At 39.8% G+C, this 16,748-nt stretch overlaps 1 protein-coding gene across 7 annotated transcripts in view; it reads right to left on the bottom strand.

The window, feature by feature from the left end:
- Positions 1-16,748, bottom strand: part of Gabpb1 (GA binding protein transcription factor subunit beta 1) — a 48,646-nt gene that overhangs the window by 15,359 nt on the left and 16,539 nt on the right. For 4 of the 7 annotated variants that reach the window (XM_021193082.2, XM_029536251.1, XM_029536254.1 and 1 more), the window contains exons 2-7: positions 16,087-16,194; positions 10,427-10,594; positions 9,116-9,310; positions 7,418-7,529; positions 6,975-7,088; positions 3,058-3,243 (exon numbers count right to left, since the gene is read on the bottom strand). In XM_021193082.2, coding sequence (XP_021048741.1) covers positions 3,058-3,243; positions 6,975-7,088; positions 7,418-7,529; positions 9,116-9,310; positions 10,427-10,594; positions 16,087-16,194 — 883 coding nt within the window. The remainder of the gene's footprint in view (positions 1-3,057; positions 3,244-6,974; positions 7,089-7,417; positions 7,530-9,115; positions 9,311-10,426; positions 10,595-16,086; positions 16,195-16,748) is intronic. The other 3 variants (XM_021193083.2, XM_029536252.1, XM_029536253.1) reach the window with 2 other exon arrangements.

Genomic DNA, 16,748 nt, shown 5'->3' on the forward strand with positions numbered 1-16,748 from the left:
GTGAGCCACCATGTGGTTGCTGGGATTTGAACTCAGGACCTTTGGAAGAGCAGTCGGGTGCTCTTACCCACTGAGCCATCTCACCAGCCCCTGCTTCCTGTAACTTAAACACTTGCTCCATGCCTGAGCGTTGCCCTCACTCTTCATCTCCACTCTGTTCAAATGCTCAGTGGCCATGACGACAATCTGGACACTGATGGAGGTCACCTAGGCATCATCCCAACACTTGGACACTGATGGAGGTCACGTAGGCATCATCCTAACACTATCTGCCTCTGAATGATGTTACTGCTGCAGTCACAGTCAGTCTGCTGCAACACATCTAAAGGTACTTAACTCTGATGGCACATGCAATGAGGTTATACATGTGGATGTAAGGTGGATATAAGGTGGCCCAGTGAGCTGTAGGATCAGGTACTAACAGGTCTGGCTTTCTATCCATATTCTACAAATGGAACAGACCACACCAGTCATATTCCTTCATAATTATTGGCTCCACATTACCATACTGAAACCTAGAAAAGTTGTGCCAGAAGTAGAAATCAAGAACTCTAGCAAACTGTTAAAGCTAACACTGCCTACAGAGTCTAGCTATAAGGCTTGTGGTTTCTTCTATCTGTTTCTATAATGGGGTAAATGCTATAAAACTCTTCAGTGGGAGGTCCCTGAGGGAGAAGGCTCATGATGGCACTATATTCCAAAAGTGTAGCATGGTCTCTAAGAAGCTGGTCTTCAGCGTGTGGATAAGGAGCTAAGGGTATCTCAGGAAGTAGCCTGTGCCCAGGCATGGGATCCTCTTGCCTGGCCACAGTGCAAACACATCATGCTAGTAAAGTTTATATGCGACAGAAAAGTAGTTTCACAGCTTTGAAATCTTCTTGCTATTAATAGAAAATATAACTTGATTTTTTTTCTGACCATCCTTGGCAAGTCAACTAATTTGGTAGACTTTCCACAGAAGCCCAAGTTGCAAGTAATAAGTTTGCCACACTTAAAGCTAGATTGTCGCCGGGCGTGGTGGCGCACGCCTTTAATCCCAGCACTCGGGAGGCAGAGGCAGGAGGATTTCTGAGTTCGAGGCCAGCCTGGTCTACAAAGTGAGTTCCAGGACAGCCAGGGCTATAGAGAAACCCTGTCTCGAAAAACCAAAAAAAAAAAAAAAAAAGCTAGATTGTCCCTGGTTCCTGAATACCTCAAAGTAGCGTCTGTTCATCCATATGAAACAACTGATGCCCACATGTCCCTTACCCTCCTCTGGGAGCAGCTTACAGCACTGACACATGGCCTTGAGACCGTCTGTGGGAGCCAGTGAAAGTGCCACCAGACTTGTGATTTCAGCCTTTGCCATGGCCTAATTCCGCTGGACCCCAGCACCCAACTCAACCCTTCTAGTATTCACACCAGTCTACTGCTGCTCAGAAAAGCACACTACCAAAGCCCAGGTGAGACTCATAAGCCAATTCAGGTACGTCTCATGGATACATCCCTAGGAGTCACATGCAACGGCAGATTCTCAGCCAGCTTGTGCTAGGATTAGAAGGCAGAAGAACTCTAGTTTTCCTAGAGCCGGTAAGGCAGGAATTCCCCTCAGAAGCATGGTACACATATATGAGTGTGAGCATGTACACAGAACAGCATGTACACACAGGAACAGGATGCCATGTGTCACATCTGCCCTCCTGTAACCTATAGAAAACTGTGCTGTCAAATATGCCCATATCCTTCATGTACCTCCCTCTACTGAATTTGATCATATCGTAAAAACAGTTATCTTGGAGGTATCAAAGGGCAACAGGTAGAAATGTTTTGATTGGTCAATCTATTCCTGAATCCAGATGTGCTCTCAGCACCAAGAAGAAACCTTTTTCCAAAAGGGACACAGACCTCTCCATTACTGGTCAAGGGATAGACGTTAGGAGTATTTCTGGAACCTGACAGGTTAAAGATGTAGTGCTAGATTCTCACGCATGCAGGCTACAGTGGAAGCAAGAGGAGAGGAGGGGAAGGAGGGCTCTGAGGAGATCTGTCTTCTTGACTGAGCTGATGGGGTACATTCACTTCATGTGTATGAGACAACTTGTACTCAACTGCTCATGTTCAAACTTAGATGCAGCGTGTACATCATACTGCGCTCTTGAAGAATGCCTCTGAGTTTAAGGCCTTCTTTCTAGGGTTCAGCACTGGGTCATGGTTTCAATAGCTACATATTGTACTGATATACCAGAGAACAGGACCCCAGTCACCCTGTAGTCAACAGATTGGTGTTCTCCAAGCTTCCAAATACCTACCTGTCTCATGTCCTCAGGCTCAGTTTTAGTATGACCAGCATTCCCTTTCTGTTTTTTGTTTGTTTGTTTTTTAAATCCACTTCATTAAAACAAGTGTCCTAGTTACCCATCAGTGACCAATCATATCTTGGCTGCTTCCCTAAGTTAGTTAATATCCTATGCTAAAATGTTCATGTGGGTACGCAAACACTTTAAATATGAATATGGTTAATCAGAAGTACCACTGGAAAGAGAATACAGCTTACATGAGCATACCGAGCGTAGTTCTCTCAAGTTCGACTCAACATTTTGTGGCTTGGATATAACTGCAGTGCAGGCTTCTGGTCTTACAGACAAGACCCCCACCATGTTGACAACAGGAACATCCTCTTGCATTCCTGTCTCCAAATGTCCAGAGCTCTGCCTCCCAGCTCCCCACATTTCTCAAGCTCTGCAACCTCAACTTGTACTTTTAGTAATTTCTCTTACATGGTATTTTTTAAATTCTCAGGATATCAGAATTGCATAAAATGGTCTAGAAAATTGTCCAATGCTTACCCTCAATAATTTGTGTATTGTTTGTGACAATAAAGTTCATTTTCCAAACAGAATACTTTGAGGTTAATTCCATCTACTGAGTGCTCATAGAAAGCTAATTTTGACTAGCCCAAGTAAATAAAAATCAGAGAATTATAACCATTGTAAAAGGCTACACAAGAACAATTCAGTACATATGTGAGTGTCCTGAGCACTGAACACAGACAGACTTCCTGCAGACATCTGAACTCACCTTGCTGTCCATCGGGCATCGTCACAATGATGGGCTGGCCCATCCCACTGGTTGGGATGGAGTGCAAATTCCCCAGCTGGATTCCATCTGTAACTATCGTGATGACTTGCTGACCCCCTGAGCTAACTACTTGCTGAATTGCACCATCCACAGATTCTGCGGTAACCACTTCCTCTGTGGCCACTACTAGAGGGGGGGAGGAAAAGAAAAAAAAAATCATTGAACATGAACAGAAATTCATTTTGCTTTGTATCTCTCAAACAGGATAAGTTTTGCATGGTCACCACCAATGGTAATGTAGACATCAATATAAGTAGCTGATCGCAAGTCTCACAATTTATAATTGAGTTCCAGCCATCTTTTTAGGACTGTATTTTAATAACCTCCCTTCTTCACTTCTCTATATTGTACTTCTTTACACGAAGTACAATAAAAGATCACGTTAGGTAATAACAAAGGTTTTATCTACTTCTTAATAAAATTACACAATTCAAAGGAGAACTTTATGATTGTACTCTAAACATATTTATGTATTAAAGGATATGTAGAACAAACAGGATTCCCTTTGGACTGAGTGAACAAGGACACTTTAGTAAGCAGCAAACATACCTGGCACTATACAGCAATGTATAATTCAAAGTTTGCATAAACCAAGCTCCAAAATAAGCTCTCAATAATTTCTAAGAGGTGCATAGAGAATTCTAACCATTAGAAACTTTGCCTTTGCCTTGCCTTAAAAAAAAAAAATGTGTGCATAAAGGCATGTTCACTAACATCCTAACAGCTTTACTGTAGCTACTAAAAAGTAAAACTAGAGATAACCAAATACTCATTGGCAGTAAATAGATTGTGGTCATCATACAATGGTATACAAGTCACTAAAATGCTTATGTGTAAAACATAAGTGAAAGTAACAGAACAGCTGTAAACAACAGAAGACACATGTATTGTCTGCCTTCTGCGGTGAACTGAGCAATGAGTGCACTGGAGTGAACGTTTCAAACCTCCATAATAACAACACACTTAAAAGGAATGAAAGCGTTTTGTTTTGTTTTGTTTTGTTTTTTCAGAAGAGTACACTAATTAACACAGGAGAAGGAAGGGCTGAGCAATGGCAATTATAACTGACTCAAACAAGTGTCACTAGTAGGTGTCAAATGCACTGGTGAATTGTTCTGGCGATCAGGATATCGGTGTGCTCCCAAAGTATCACATCAGAGATTCCTGGCATGAAATGAGAGATGTATCTGTCCACAACTGGTTTTCAAAGCAGATCTGACAAAAAGCCTGGCTCCAATCCTACAACAGTGTTATTGCCTCTCAGAGTCACAAAATAAACCCAGGAAAACCCAAATGCAAACAAGCCTTTGAGTGTTCTCATGATTTTGTTTGCCTTAAGCAATAATTACACTTTGTTACCAAGCACATTAAGATGATTTCAGGAAACTAGTCATAAAACAAAATAGAGAGCACAAAATAGCAATATATTCAATAAAATAATTATGAAAGCCTTCAGTACACTATTGCTTTGATTTCTCTTTAAATATCCATATGAAAAAGAAACACTCACGGGTTGAATACTAACTACAAGTACTACTATTTAAAAGCTTCAGCATACATAAGACACTTCTGAGATCACACAGTCAAGGCTCAACCCAGGACCTTTCATCTCTGTTAGCAGTGGCTGCCATTAAGATAATAGTTCCTGCCTTTCATCTAAAAAGCTCCTTTAAGTTGTGTGATGGTAAAATATTTATGAAAAAATTAATAGGAAGACAATTATAGAAGACAAAGTACACATACCAAAGCTAAAGAACAATCTAATAGCCAAATGTTGGAATATCTAAGAAAAAAGCAACCTTAAAACTTTACAAGATTGTAGATATAGGGCTGGTGAGATGACTTAGCGGTTAAGAGCACCGACTGCTCTTCCAAAGGTCCTGAGTTCAAATCCCAGCAACCACATGGTGGCTCACAACCATCTGTAACAAAAATCTGATGCCCTCTTCTGGAGTGTCTGAAGACAGCTACAGTATACACACATATAATAAATAAATAAATAAATAAATCTTAAAAAAAAAAAAAAAAAAAGATTATAGATATAAAGTGTGTGCATGTGTGGACAAATGGACCTAATAAGAAGTAGCTGTAGCATCCTAACCATTCACTGGTGTGCTGTAATTGTCAGGCTGGGATGAGGAAAGGCAGACAGTGGTAGTGCCTTTGAGGCTAAATCACCATGCCACAAGCTGAAGGAAGGTTAGAAGAAAAAACTTTCCTCACGAAGTACCAAGACTGAACACTTTCATGTAGAAATATTTACAAGAAACAGAAATTATGTCACACACACACACACACACACACACAAAAGCTGGGTGTGGTGGCGCACGCCTTTAATCCCAGCACTTGGGAGGCAGAGGCAGGGGGATTTCTGAGTTCGAGGCCAGCCTGGTCTATAGAGTGAGTTCCAAGACAGCCAGGGCTACACAGAGAAACCCTGTCTCGAAAAACCAAAAAAGATAAACCAAAAAGAGAGAGAGAGAGAGAGAGAGAGAGAGAGAGAGAGAGAGAGAGAGAGAAAGAAATTACGTCACAGAATAACCTAACAGTTTGAAGGTAGAATCCTATAATCTAACCTGAGATTAAGAACAAAAAAAGCAAAAGAGACTCAAGTGACCCAGTCACTTATCCCTAAGACTGAAGTCTCATTATCCTATTTTGGAACAGACCAAAAATATAATATATAAAAGTTTCCTAGTGCAAACTTCACTTTGAGAAACATCATTTTCAACCACCATTAGACACTTCATATTTTTCAAATACATCTAACACAAGTTTTTAAATACAAAGAGAAGGAAAATCATAGATTTCTATTTGATTATATATAATTGGTCCACAGAGAAGAACTAAGCAAAGAAAAGTTGCAGGTTTGAAGGCTAGAGCTACAAAATAAAGCTTTCTGAAAAGCTATGGGGTGCTCTGTGTGTGTGCATGCGTGTGCACACTCACGTGCCTGCACCCCAAGGAAGAAGCTAAGGCAGGTTGTAAGGTGTATGTGTCTACCTTATTGGCTTAAAAGAAGGTCTCTCACTGACCTGAAGTTTACCCTTTGGCTAGATTGGCTGGCAAGTCAGTTATAGAAATCTACCTATATCTGTCCTCCCAATGCTGGGGTTACAGGTATATGCAGCCCTACCTGGCTTTTCATATGGGAGCTGAGGCTTCAAACTCAGGTCCTCGTGTTTGCACAGCAAATGCTCTTACCCAAAGAGATAGCCCATGAAAACCCCGTACCTCAAAAACCCTGAGCATGTAGCACCTAAATCTGAGACTGCATCTCTTTGCCTGTGTGCCCCTCAGGAGCACACCTCCTGACTGTCTGCTCTATTCACACTTAGTGTCTCCCCATGCCAACTCTGCAAAAACTTCATTATGATTGCTCTTGCCCTTGTAAGCCCATGCTCTGGCAAGATGGGACACATGACTACACTCAGGGAATGCTGAGCAGTGGATGCTCCCACCCTACTTCATGTTAGGTGAGCACAATTTTATTCCACTTTAGTCCTCTGTTAGATTCCTAGCTCTGTAAGCACTGGGACCCGCAGTCTCCTTATTTACTTTTTAATAAGGATGGGATAAGGACTTTGCCTCTTACTGGTGGCTGACACAAAAATAAAAATCAGAAATAGTAACTTTAATTAATAATATATAAGCAAGTAACAAGAAGTGTAGCCAACCAATTCTGAAAGAACTGCAGAGGTGAATACCAATTCTAAGTAGGACTCTTGAAGAAAACAAAACATTATTGCAATAAACTCTGAAGAGATTTCTTAAACAGGATTCTAAAGTACTAAGCCCAGAGGGAAACCTCAACAGAGTGAAACCAGTCAGTGCATAAACCTCACTTGTTTTCTAACCTGGAGTTTCTGAAGAATTGGACAATGGGGCAGATGCTTCCGCTAAGGCAGCTAATGTAGCTAATACTGACGTAGAGGAGTTTCCAAACTGAACAGCAGATACTCCTGTTTCATCTAGGAGAGAAAAAAACAGAATTCACATTTTAGGGTACTTAATTCCATGTACCCTACTCATCTTCCAATCTCACTAAAATGTTAACCGACACCAGATAGCATTAGTTTGGGAAAGGTAATACTGTTATGCACCATGTAAGACTGCTTTTCTTTAGATTCGTTTATCTTAGCAAATGGTGTTTGTAAATAACTAGGAGACCAAAAGAGTGGATGGTACTCTTGCCCTCATTCTCCAACAGTCCTTCCTTAAACTGATGAATACCTACTAGCTTAACATCCTAGCAGCTATCCTACATGCATCTTAATACCTGCTGCCTTAGATACCAGACCTGTAAGGTTCACCACCCCTCCGGGTCCAATGATGAACTGTGGTGTGGCAGCGTGTATTGTCACAGTGTCAGGACTCTCCGGGTTGGTGTTGATTTGGTTCTGCATGGCAATCTGGGGAACAAATTATCACAGTATTTTCAGAATTCCAGGCAGCACGTCTGGGATAGGTTCTCAATGTAGTATATAAACATACACATGAAGAAACAGTCTCTCAGGAAAGCCCCACGATGCAATGGGAAGATGATACTGGACCTCTGAGGGCACAGCAGTATGTATAGGGATGAGTCATCCCCTAAGGCCTGCTGTGGAAACAGCAAACCTTGCTGAACAAGAAATTAGTAAGAATCTCAAAGATTCTCACAGAATGCAACGCAAGATAGTCTATTGTTCTGTAGAAGTATTTAAATTATTTCTATCACATTAGGTAATGCATAACATGACATATTAAAGTATGGCCTTCCCATTTAGTTATTCTCAATCTTTAAATCTCAACTCTTAAATTATATTCCCAGATATGAAAAATGAGAGTCAAGGTACGACTCATTACTTCCCAGCACATAACACATCTTACAATAAAGTTGTGAACGTTTAATGGAGTCAGGTAATCTTAGAGAGTCCTACTGAGAACAAGACAAGAAGACAAGGGAAAAGTAATTCCAGTTACCAGAAAAGTCAGCCATAACTAAATCTACAAATAGTTGTTTGTTTCATTTTTATAGATGGTAAAAGGGAAAGAAAGAAGCCAGAATAATAGACTCTGTCACTTATATCACAAAACCTTGGCAGTTTTGCCACTTTTAATCAGATGTGTCTGCTTTGGTATCTACCGCTTTTTTGCCACTGAAGCTTCAGCCATATTGGAGGTGCTGAGGGAAGAGACAGGGGGTAGAGGGGAGGGGGGCTGCCTGGGGAAACTCCTAAAAGCTGTACCACTGGAAAGAGATGAAAGGGAAAAAGAACATCTTGGTAGGAATGGAAACCAAGTGTCAAATCAGCTCAATCCTTAAAATAGACTGAAGTAAAGCTTTGCACTCAAATTCCTGGGCATCGAAACCCCAACAAATGAACATCCTGCTCAGCGAAACATACCACTTGCTACATCCCATTTTTTAAAATGTAAAATGTAAATATATCATTGTTAAACAAAGTAGGTTTAAAATGAAAAGGGGGTTCAGGATGGTTCAGTAGTTAAAAGTGCTTGCCATAGAAGCTTGAAGACCTTGGTTCAGTCCCCAGAACCCACGTGAAGATTAAGAGAGAAGTGACTCCATCCACAGTTACTCTCTGGCCCACATGCACACCCACTCCCAACCCAAATATCATGTGCATGTGAACATACACGCATGCCTGATCACACACACACACACTAAATTTTAATTTTTTAAACAAAATTTTAAAAGAACAAACTATATCACACATCCAGGAGGTACTAATTTCTTTATAAAGTAGTTTACAATTGTTTTGATATAACATAATATTCAAATGTGCAAAAAAATAATTAAATGTCCAGAAAGGGAGCTCAGAAACTGAAAGCACAGGTTAGCGCCTTCTCTAACCTTCCACTGTACAGACAGTAATGAGCAGAAGTGGAGAGAACATGGCCATTCAAGAGAACTGAGCCCAGGAGGAAAAGCTGGAAGACAGAGCATCTGGCTGCAAGCTGCCTTCACGTTTTCTTAAACTCAAAGCCAAGTTACCTGTAATATCTCTGCTAAATCTTCATTTCCATTGTCTATTGAAATATCAAATGCAGTTTTACAAAATTTACTCTGCGTGTGTACATCAGCACCATATTTGATTAAAAGCTCCACCACCTCTTGATGATTATGTTCTGTTGCCCAATGCAGAGCTGTCATCTTTAACATATCCTTTGCATTGACGTCAGCACCATGCTAAAAGATATTTCAAAATCAGTAATATTTCAAGATAGGAAATATAAAGAATCCCTGATATGAAAGTACTAGCCACAATGCTTTTAAGCAAGTAAAAGCTCCTTTAATTTTGGGGGGAGAGGTATTAAATACATGTTCAGTAATCATCAGTTATCTGCCACTTAATCATTTTTCTATCATGCTGATTTTCCTAGCTACTTTTCTTCTGAGTTCTTGAAATAAGATAATTGTGCGTCTAGTACTCGGATAGGGGCACACAGAGCTGAAGTGGCCTACCAGGTGAGGGGCAGCACTGAGTTTGTCTCCAAAACTCTTTAATGGTTTATGGTGAGTGATCTCTTACAATTAAATATATGTACCCTTTGCTTTCCAAACAAGAACAACCTAAGGAATCAGAGGAAGCTGTGTATGGCACTGTCATATACTCAGCATGCTGCAGCTAGTGAGGGTACATGTGTGCTTTGTGTATGTAAGCACTGGAGTTCAATACAACACAGAACATGAAACAGCTCAGGAAAGATTCCTAGTCTGCTCTCAGGTTGAAATGATACCGCTTCAATGCACTAATTAAATATTAATATAAGTTTGTACTGTTTAACACAGCCTTAAAATATCTAGGACTACCCATGATGATTTACACCATACTTCCTTGCATTTCTTTCGCCTGAGTTAATCTACAAGCTAGGGTAAAAGGGGTCAAGAATAATGGACGTTACTCTGCTCCAGCATCTCCTGTGTGAGCTTTTGACATTTAGATGACTGAAGATAAACCCGAATTTAATTACTCATTAATCTGTTTGCTAACCATCCAGTACTAATCTTCCCTGCATAAGGATTCTGACTGTATTAAGGCAAAGCTGGAGTTCTTCACCCAAAAGGCTAACTCTCAATGGTTGACTCTTAACTGAGAACACATCTGTGGGTAGGTTTTTCCCTCCGAAGAAAACCTTAAGGCAATATTCATTTGACAGACTTACATGCATCTATAACAAATGCTCTATCAATAGTCAAACAAAAAATGGGCACTTAATAAAACTCATCTCCTTTCTCATCTTAAAACGTTTTTGTGGGGTTTAGATTTTTTTTAAAACCTCAGTCCAAAAAGAAAAGACATACCTTAAGCAAAACTTCTACTATGCTGGCATGGCCCTCAGAAGCCGCCATGTGCAGAGGTGTCCGGTCCACTTTGGTCCTGGCATCTCTACTTACACCGGCTCGGAGAAGAACCTCTGTGGTAGAGTAATGTCCATACTGTGCGGCCAGATGAAGTGGAGAAGTTCCCAACTGTAACAAGAAACACATGCATGCATATGTACACATACACACACATACAAAAACAAAGTCCGGATTTTTAGTTGCTTTTAATACAATTCTACTATAAACTATTCTATATTTTTAAACAGTGAAGCATATTACATTGTATATATAGTAATTCAAACATCAAAAGAAATTACTCTACTCAAGCTTATCTTCACAGAAATCCCATACATGTATTAGTGTGGGAAAAGTCAGTGATTCCTTTCATTCACATTCTCTTCTTCTTCTTGCTCCTCTCCCTTGCTCTACTTTTAGACAAGGTTTCAGGCCTCGAGCTAGAGATGGTGTCTCAGCCTCCTAAGTGCCTATAAGGATTCTAGCATGCCTAGCTCTTTATTACTAACAGAAAAACTAGAATTGATTTGAGTAATAGTCAGAGCTAAGGGAGCTGGAGCTCAGTGACTAACATGGGTGCACTTCCAGGACCTGGATTCAACTCCCAGCACCGACATGGCAGTTCACAACTGTCTATAACCCCAGTTCCAGAGGATCTAACACACTTACACAGACATACATGCATGCAAAACACCAATGTATATAAATAATAAATTGTTTAAATAGTTAGAAATAACTATGATCTGAAAATGAAGAAATTTGCATCAGAGGCATATATCTAAATAGGTAAAATTTAGCTTACATTATATTACATGCATTAAGAACAAAAAAGTCCACTAACTCTGATTACCAGTCAAAAATGTTAAAAGAGATATTTCACCATTATCATAAAATTTGCAAGGCTGTCACTGTTAAACAGCACCTCTGGCTTTTTTAATTTTCGATGTATTAATTTTACTTTATGTGTATGAATACTTTGCCTGAATATAATGGGACATAGCCCCAAGAACTAGGGTAATAGACAGTTGTGAGTCAGCAAGGAGGTACAAGGAATTGAGCCTAGGTCCTCTGCAAGAGCAACAAGCGGTCTTAACCTCTGAGCCATCACCTCGGTTTTTATTTATGTATTTTTTTTTAAAGATGTTTCTGAGTTTGTTTGTTTGTTTGTTTAAGATTTATTTATTTATTATATGTAAGTACACTGTAGCTGTCTTCAGACACTCCAGAAGAGGGAGTCAGATCTTGTTACGGATGGTTATGAGCCACCATGTGGTTGCTGGAATTTGAACTCCGGACCTTCGGAAGAGTGCTCTTACCCACTGAGCCATCTCTCCAGCCCATCACCTCAGTTTTTAAATCACATCCTATGGACCACATTGTTCTAAGACCTTCATGTTCTGGTTTCAGTTAATGTTTTTACAGTAAGGTACCATAAAAGAACTAGAAGTGCAAGAGGTCACCACTTTGCCTCTAACACACAAGTGACATAATACAAGGCAAACTTTAAAAATAATTATTTTATTACAACAAAAAGTCATTTATTTTTACAGAGGTTTTAAGAGACCTACACAGATCAAAAGAGATTACTGAATAATCCTTTTCCATGCCTTGCATTTTCATATAACTGGTCTCTTATCTTTCAAATTCTGTATTTAATTAAAGTCTTTAGCAGTCCATTGAACAACCACTGAGATTTACTTAGAGAGGTTCTGAGGTCTACTTTGAATTTCTGTTATTCTTAAGACTTTTTCTTTTGGGCTCACAATGAAAGAAAAAGTACACATAACATGTATACTAAAGTCCCCCCACATGTTGCTCCCTAATCACAAGCCCTTCCCTTGTCCCTCAGGAAAATGCTATTCAAAAAAGAAATCAGTTTTACTATGGATGTGTGTGGTACGAGTTCAGGACCTAAACCAAGGGCATGCTTTCATGGCAAGCATTTACCACTCCCGAGTCCCCAGTCCCTAGTCAGAATTGTTTAACAAGCATTTCTTTGTTTCAACTTGTCTCAGTTATAATGGTGTTCTTTGGTCTGTTTTGAAGTTAACTAAGTCCTACCACTTGTACTTGTGACTTCTCTACTGCTTACTATGTTTACAAGAAGCATTCATGTAATGGCCAAGAATGTAGCACACTAACTCTCTACAATAGTCCACTCCAGAAAAGCCACAACTAATTCAACTAATCAGCTGATAAACACGGTTTTGTTCCCAGCTTTATTATAGATATTTCTGCTACACAGGGTCTTCTACTAACTCAAGCACATAAATAAGATTTTCTTGTGTATTCTAGAAGCTCAACTGTTACAAAGAACATACACATGTTAAAATTTACTAAGCTTTGTCAAGCTGTCCTCCAAAATGGCTAAATCAGTTCACCTTCTTTTGATCGCCTCACCCAGGTTGCACTCCAGACCTTACTTCGCTAACCTGGTAGATGTGGCAAATCCCAGGAAACTTCTGGCTTTATTTCTCATTTACTGAACAAATTGAACACTGCTTTGTATCTCCTGGCCATTCAAACTTTATCTTGGTGAAGTACCACTGAGTCATCTGTCTGTTATTACTGACCCACAAGAATTTCTTAGATACTGTGATATTTATGATCCTTCTGTCTTCATGTACTGTTACGGCATCATGATGATATATCTAGTATGTATTTTCTTTAAAAAGAAATTATTTTTGTGTATGAGTGTTTTTTCCTATATGTATGTCTGTGCACCATATGTGCGCAATGCCTGTGGAGGCGAGAAGAATCCTCTGGAATAGGAGTTTGAGGCAGTTGTGAGCTGCCGTGTGGGAACTGAGCAATGAGCCCAGGTCCTCTACAAGAGCAACAAGTGCTCTCAACCAACTGAGAAAGCTCTCATAAGCATGAATTTCCAACAACTTGATTCTGCTAAAAATTGGTTGGGTTACTTGAATTTGTGGGCGTTTATCGATTCTGGAAATTCTAGGATGTATTTCAAACTATTTCACCCTGACCCACACTCGATTTGTGGGTCTACGAGACTGATGAGCTCTGGGCTGTCCCATCTTTGTCACTATGGACAATGTTCTTGGCATCTTTCACAGCTCCTGATATGAATTACATTTTCTACTGTGTTTGTACACCCTGATTTCCTCCATCGGCTCTCTAAGGTGGCTGCAGCTGTCTCTAACTTGTTACTGAGTGTTACCTACAATCCTCAGCAGGTCAGTCTGCTGTCAGGTTCTTTCAGCTCACTTTCCTTGAAAGGTTATTAGTGGATATGAAGCTGGGATTTTAAAAAGTAGGTTTCTCTAGGGAATATGCATTTGCTTCTCCCAGGTACACTGAAAGAACTTTGGTCCAAAGAAACTTCACATTCGGTTCTTGGCATGTAGGGTACATGGTGTTTGTGAATTCAGACATCAAATATACAAGACTTGCTTGTGATTCCAAATTCTCTTCAATAAACTTTTACCTCTCTCCCTCATTCACATCAAGTCATTTCTTTGCAGGGAGAAGAGGAGGTCCTCATTAATAATAATTATATTATTAATTATTATAATAATATAATAATTATTATATTATTAATAAATAATATAATAATTATTATATTATTATTATCTCAGAATGAGAGATCCTCATTCTGAGATATTGTCTTACAGTGTTAGCCCTGAGGCACTCCTAGGTCTTCAGCACCCCATGCTAGTGAGCTGGGGAAGCTAACAAAGAAATCTCAATGCAGCAAACTTTCTAGAAAACAAATTCTCTGGATCACAGCTTACATTCAGTGTTCTGGGTTCACTGGTGTTTGTTTGCTTGTTTGTTTTTGTGTGTTTGGTTAGTTTTTCAAGACAGGAGTATCTTTGTGTAGCTCTGATTGTCCTGAACTAGCTTCTGTAGAGCAGACTGGCCTTGAACTGAGCCCCACCTGCCTCTGCCTCCCGCAGCTGGGATCAAAGGCAGGCGTCTGCCCTCCCTCGATTACTTCAGCACTTTCCTTGAAATTCTTTAGTGAAAGCATCTTATCTGATACAGACAAATGCTGTAATATTTATAGATGAAATGCCAGTTCCTGGGATTTGCTTTAAAGTAATACAAAGAAAGTTCATAGAGGAGTAAGATTTACCATGATGCAGTTTTTGGAGGTAGATGAAAGGCATGCAGGAATTGATGCTTGTATAAAATTAAAAATAAAAAAAAATTACATGAAAAATTTAAAAACAAGGAATAAAAACAAAAACTTAAAAATCAGAAATTTCTGGTGGTACACACCTTTAATCTCAGCACTTGGGAGGCAGAGGCAGATCTCTGAGTTTGACACCAGTCTGGTCTACAGAGCAAGTTCCAGGCCAGTCAAGGCTACACGAAGAAACCCGGTATAGGCATGGGAGGGATCAGATTTTTCTATTGTTATGAGTAAAGAGTTAATGTAGTTCCTAAACCCAGCCCTTTTGCTTCTCCCCTAGAAAGGAAGAGGCGTGTCTTCTGCCTTCTATTTTGTAAAAGATTGCTCCTTTTCTGTTCTTTCTAGTTGGTTTAGTCACATCTCTTTTCTTCTATCCCTCTCTTTTTTTTTTTTTCTTTCTTTGTTTTGTTCTTTTCTGTTTTTGTCAGACAGGGTGTCTTAGTCAGGGTTTCTACTCCTGTACAAACATCATGACCAAGAAGCAAGTTGGGGAGGAAAGGGTTTATTCGGCTTACATTTCCATACTGCTGTTCATCACCAAGGAAGTCAGGACTGGAACTCAAGCAGGTCAGAAAGCAGGAGCTGATGCAGAGGCCATGGAGGGATGTTCTTTACTGGCTTGCTTCCCCTGGCTTACTCAGCCTGCTCTCTTATAGAACCTAATACTACCAGCCCAGAGATGGTCCCACCCACAAGGGGCCTCTCCCCCTTGATCACTAATTGAGAAAATCCCCACAGCTGGAACTCATGGAGGCATTTCCCCAACTAAAGCTCCTTTCTCTGTGATAACTCCAGCTGTGTCAAGTTGACACGAAACTAGCCAGTACACAGGGTCTCACTGAGTAGCCTTGGATGTCCTGAAGTTTACTACACAGATCTCCCTGTCTCTGCCTCCAAGATAGCGCTCCTTACAATTTTACAAGTAGCAACCAAAATGCAAACTCTTTTTTTTCTCCTTCTTTTTTCAGGAGCAGCAGAAGCTCCATCTTTGTTACTTTGTGAATTACTGATTCTCTCCCTGGGAGAATAATCACACCAAACTAGTATAGTCCAGAATCTTTAAAACAAACAACATTTATTCATAGAGTGGATAATGTCTATCATTAAAAAAATAATATGAGGGCTGGAGAGATGGCTCAGCAGTTAAGAGTACTGACTGCTCTTCCAAGTTCAATTCCCAGCAACCACATGGTGGCTCACGGCCCTCCATAACAAGATCTGACTCCTTCCTCTGGAGTGTCTGAAGACAGCTACAGTGTACTTACATATAATAAATAAATTTAAAAAAAAAACAAACAAACAAAAACAAGAAAATATTATGAGCCATTAATTTAAAAGAATTTAATTAGGGGCTGAAGAAATGGTTCAGCATAAATACTAGATTAACTTTTATCTGGGAGGAAGAGAGAAGCAGAAGAAGAGGTAGGAATAAAAGCAATTCTACAACATTAAGATCACTCTTTACCCAGTCTGTAGTAAAAGGAGCTCCATTTGCCATCAAAATGCGAACTTCATCATCTTGACCGGCTCGTGCCGCTTCTAAAAGCTTCTTCCCCAAATCTACCAGGGACATCTAAATGAAACACATGAACTGACATCAGAATTTCCCATTACATACAGCGATATGACTTCCCTTCATTTGTAAGTCCATTCTCAGTTATCCCTTCAAGTATGGTACTGTTAATCTAAAACTATTGATCACACAAAGCAATTTATATTTGGATTCCTGAAATGTATTCATTTCTCTTCTAAGTTTTTGCCTAAGTAAAGTTGGTTTAAATTCTTTACATATGGCCAGCAAAGACAGATGAGGTAAGAAGGCAGGTACTGTGAGTCTAAGGAAAAAAACTGGCAACTGTTTTTATTGGAGCATAGTTAAAGTATAAAATACTGTCCTGTTACTGTCTTCTGCTCTAGTGCATACAGTGCACACGAAAAATCTTCCAGAAACAAGCACAATTCACACCCCGTGCAAGTTCTAAAATGGAATTGAATGGTCTTATGAATAGTTCATATGTCTCACTAAGATCTATAAAGAGAATTAATCTTGAATTTAAGAATTCTCTAAAGGGCCGGCCTGGTGGCGCAGGCCTTTAATCCCAGCACTCGGGAGGCAGAGGCAGGCGG

The sequence above is a fragment of the Mus pahari genome, chromosome 3, assembly GCF_900095145.1.
Source record: "Mus pahari chromosome 3, PAHARI_EIJ_v1.1, whole genome shotgun sequence".
Classification (NCBI taxonomy): domain Eukaryota; kingdom Metazoa; phylum Chordata; class Mammalia; order Rodentia; family Muridae; genus Mus; species Mus pahari.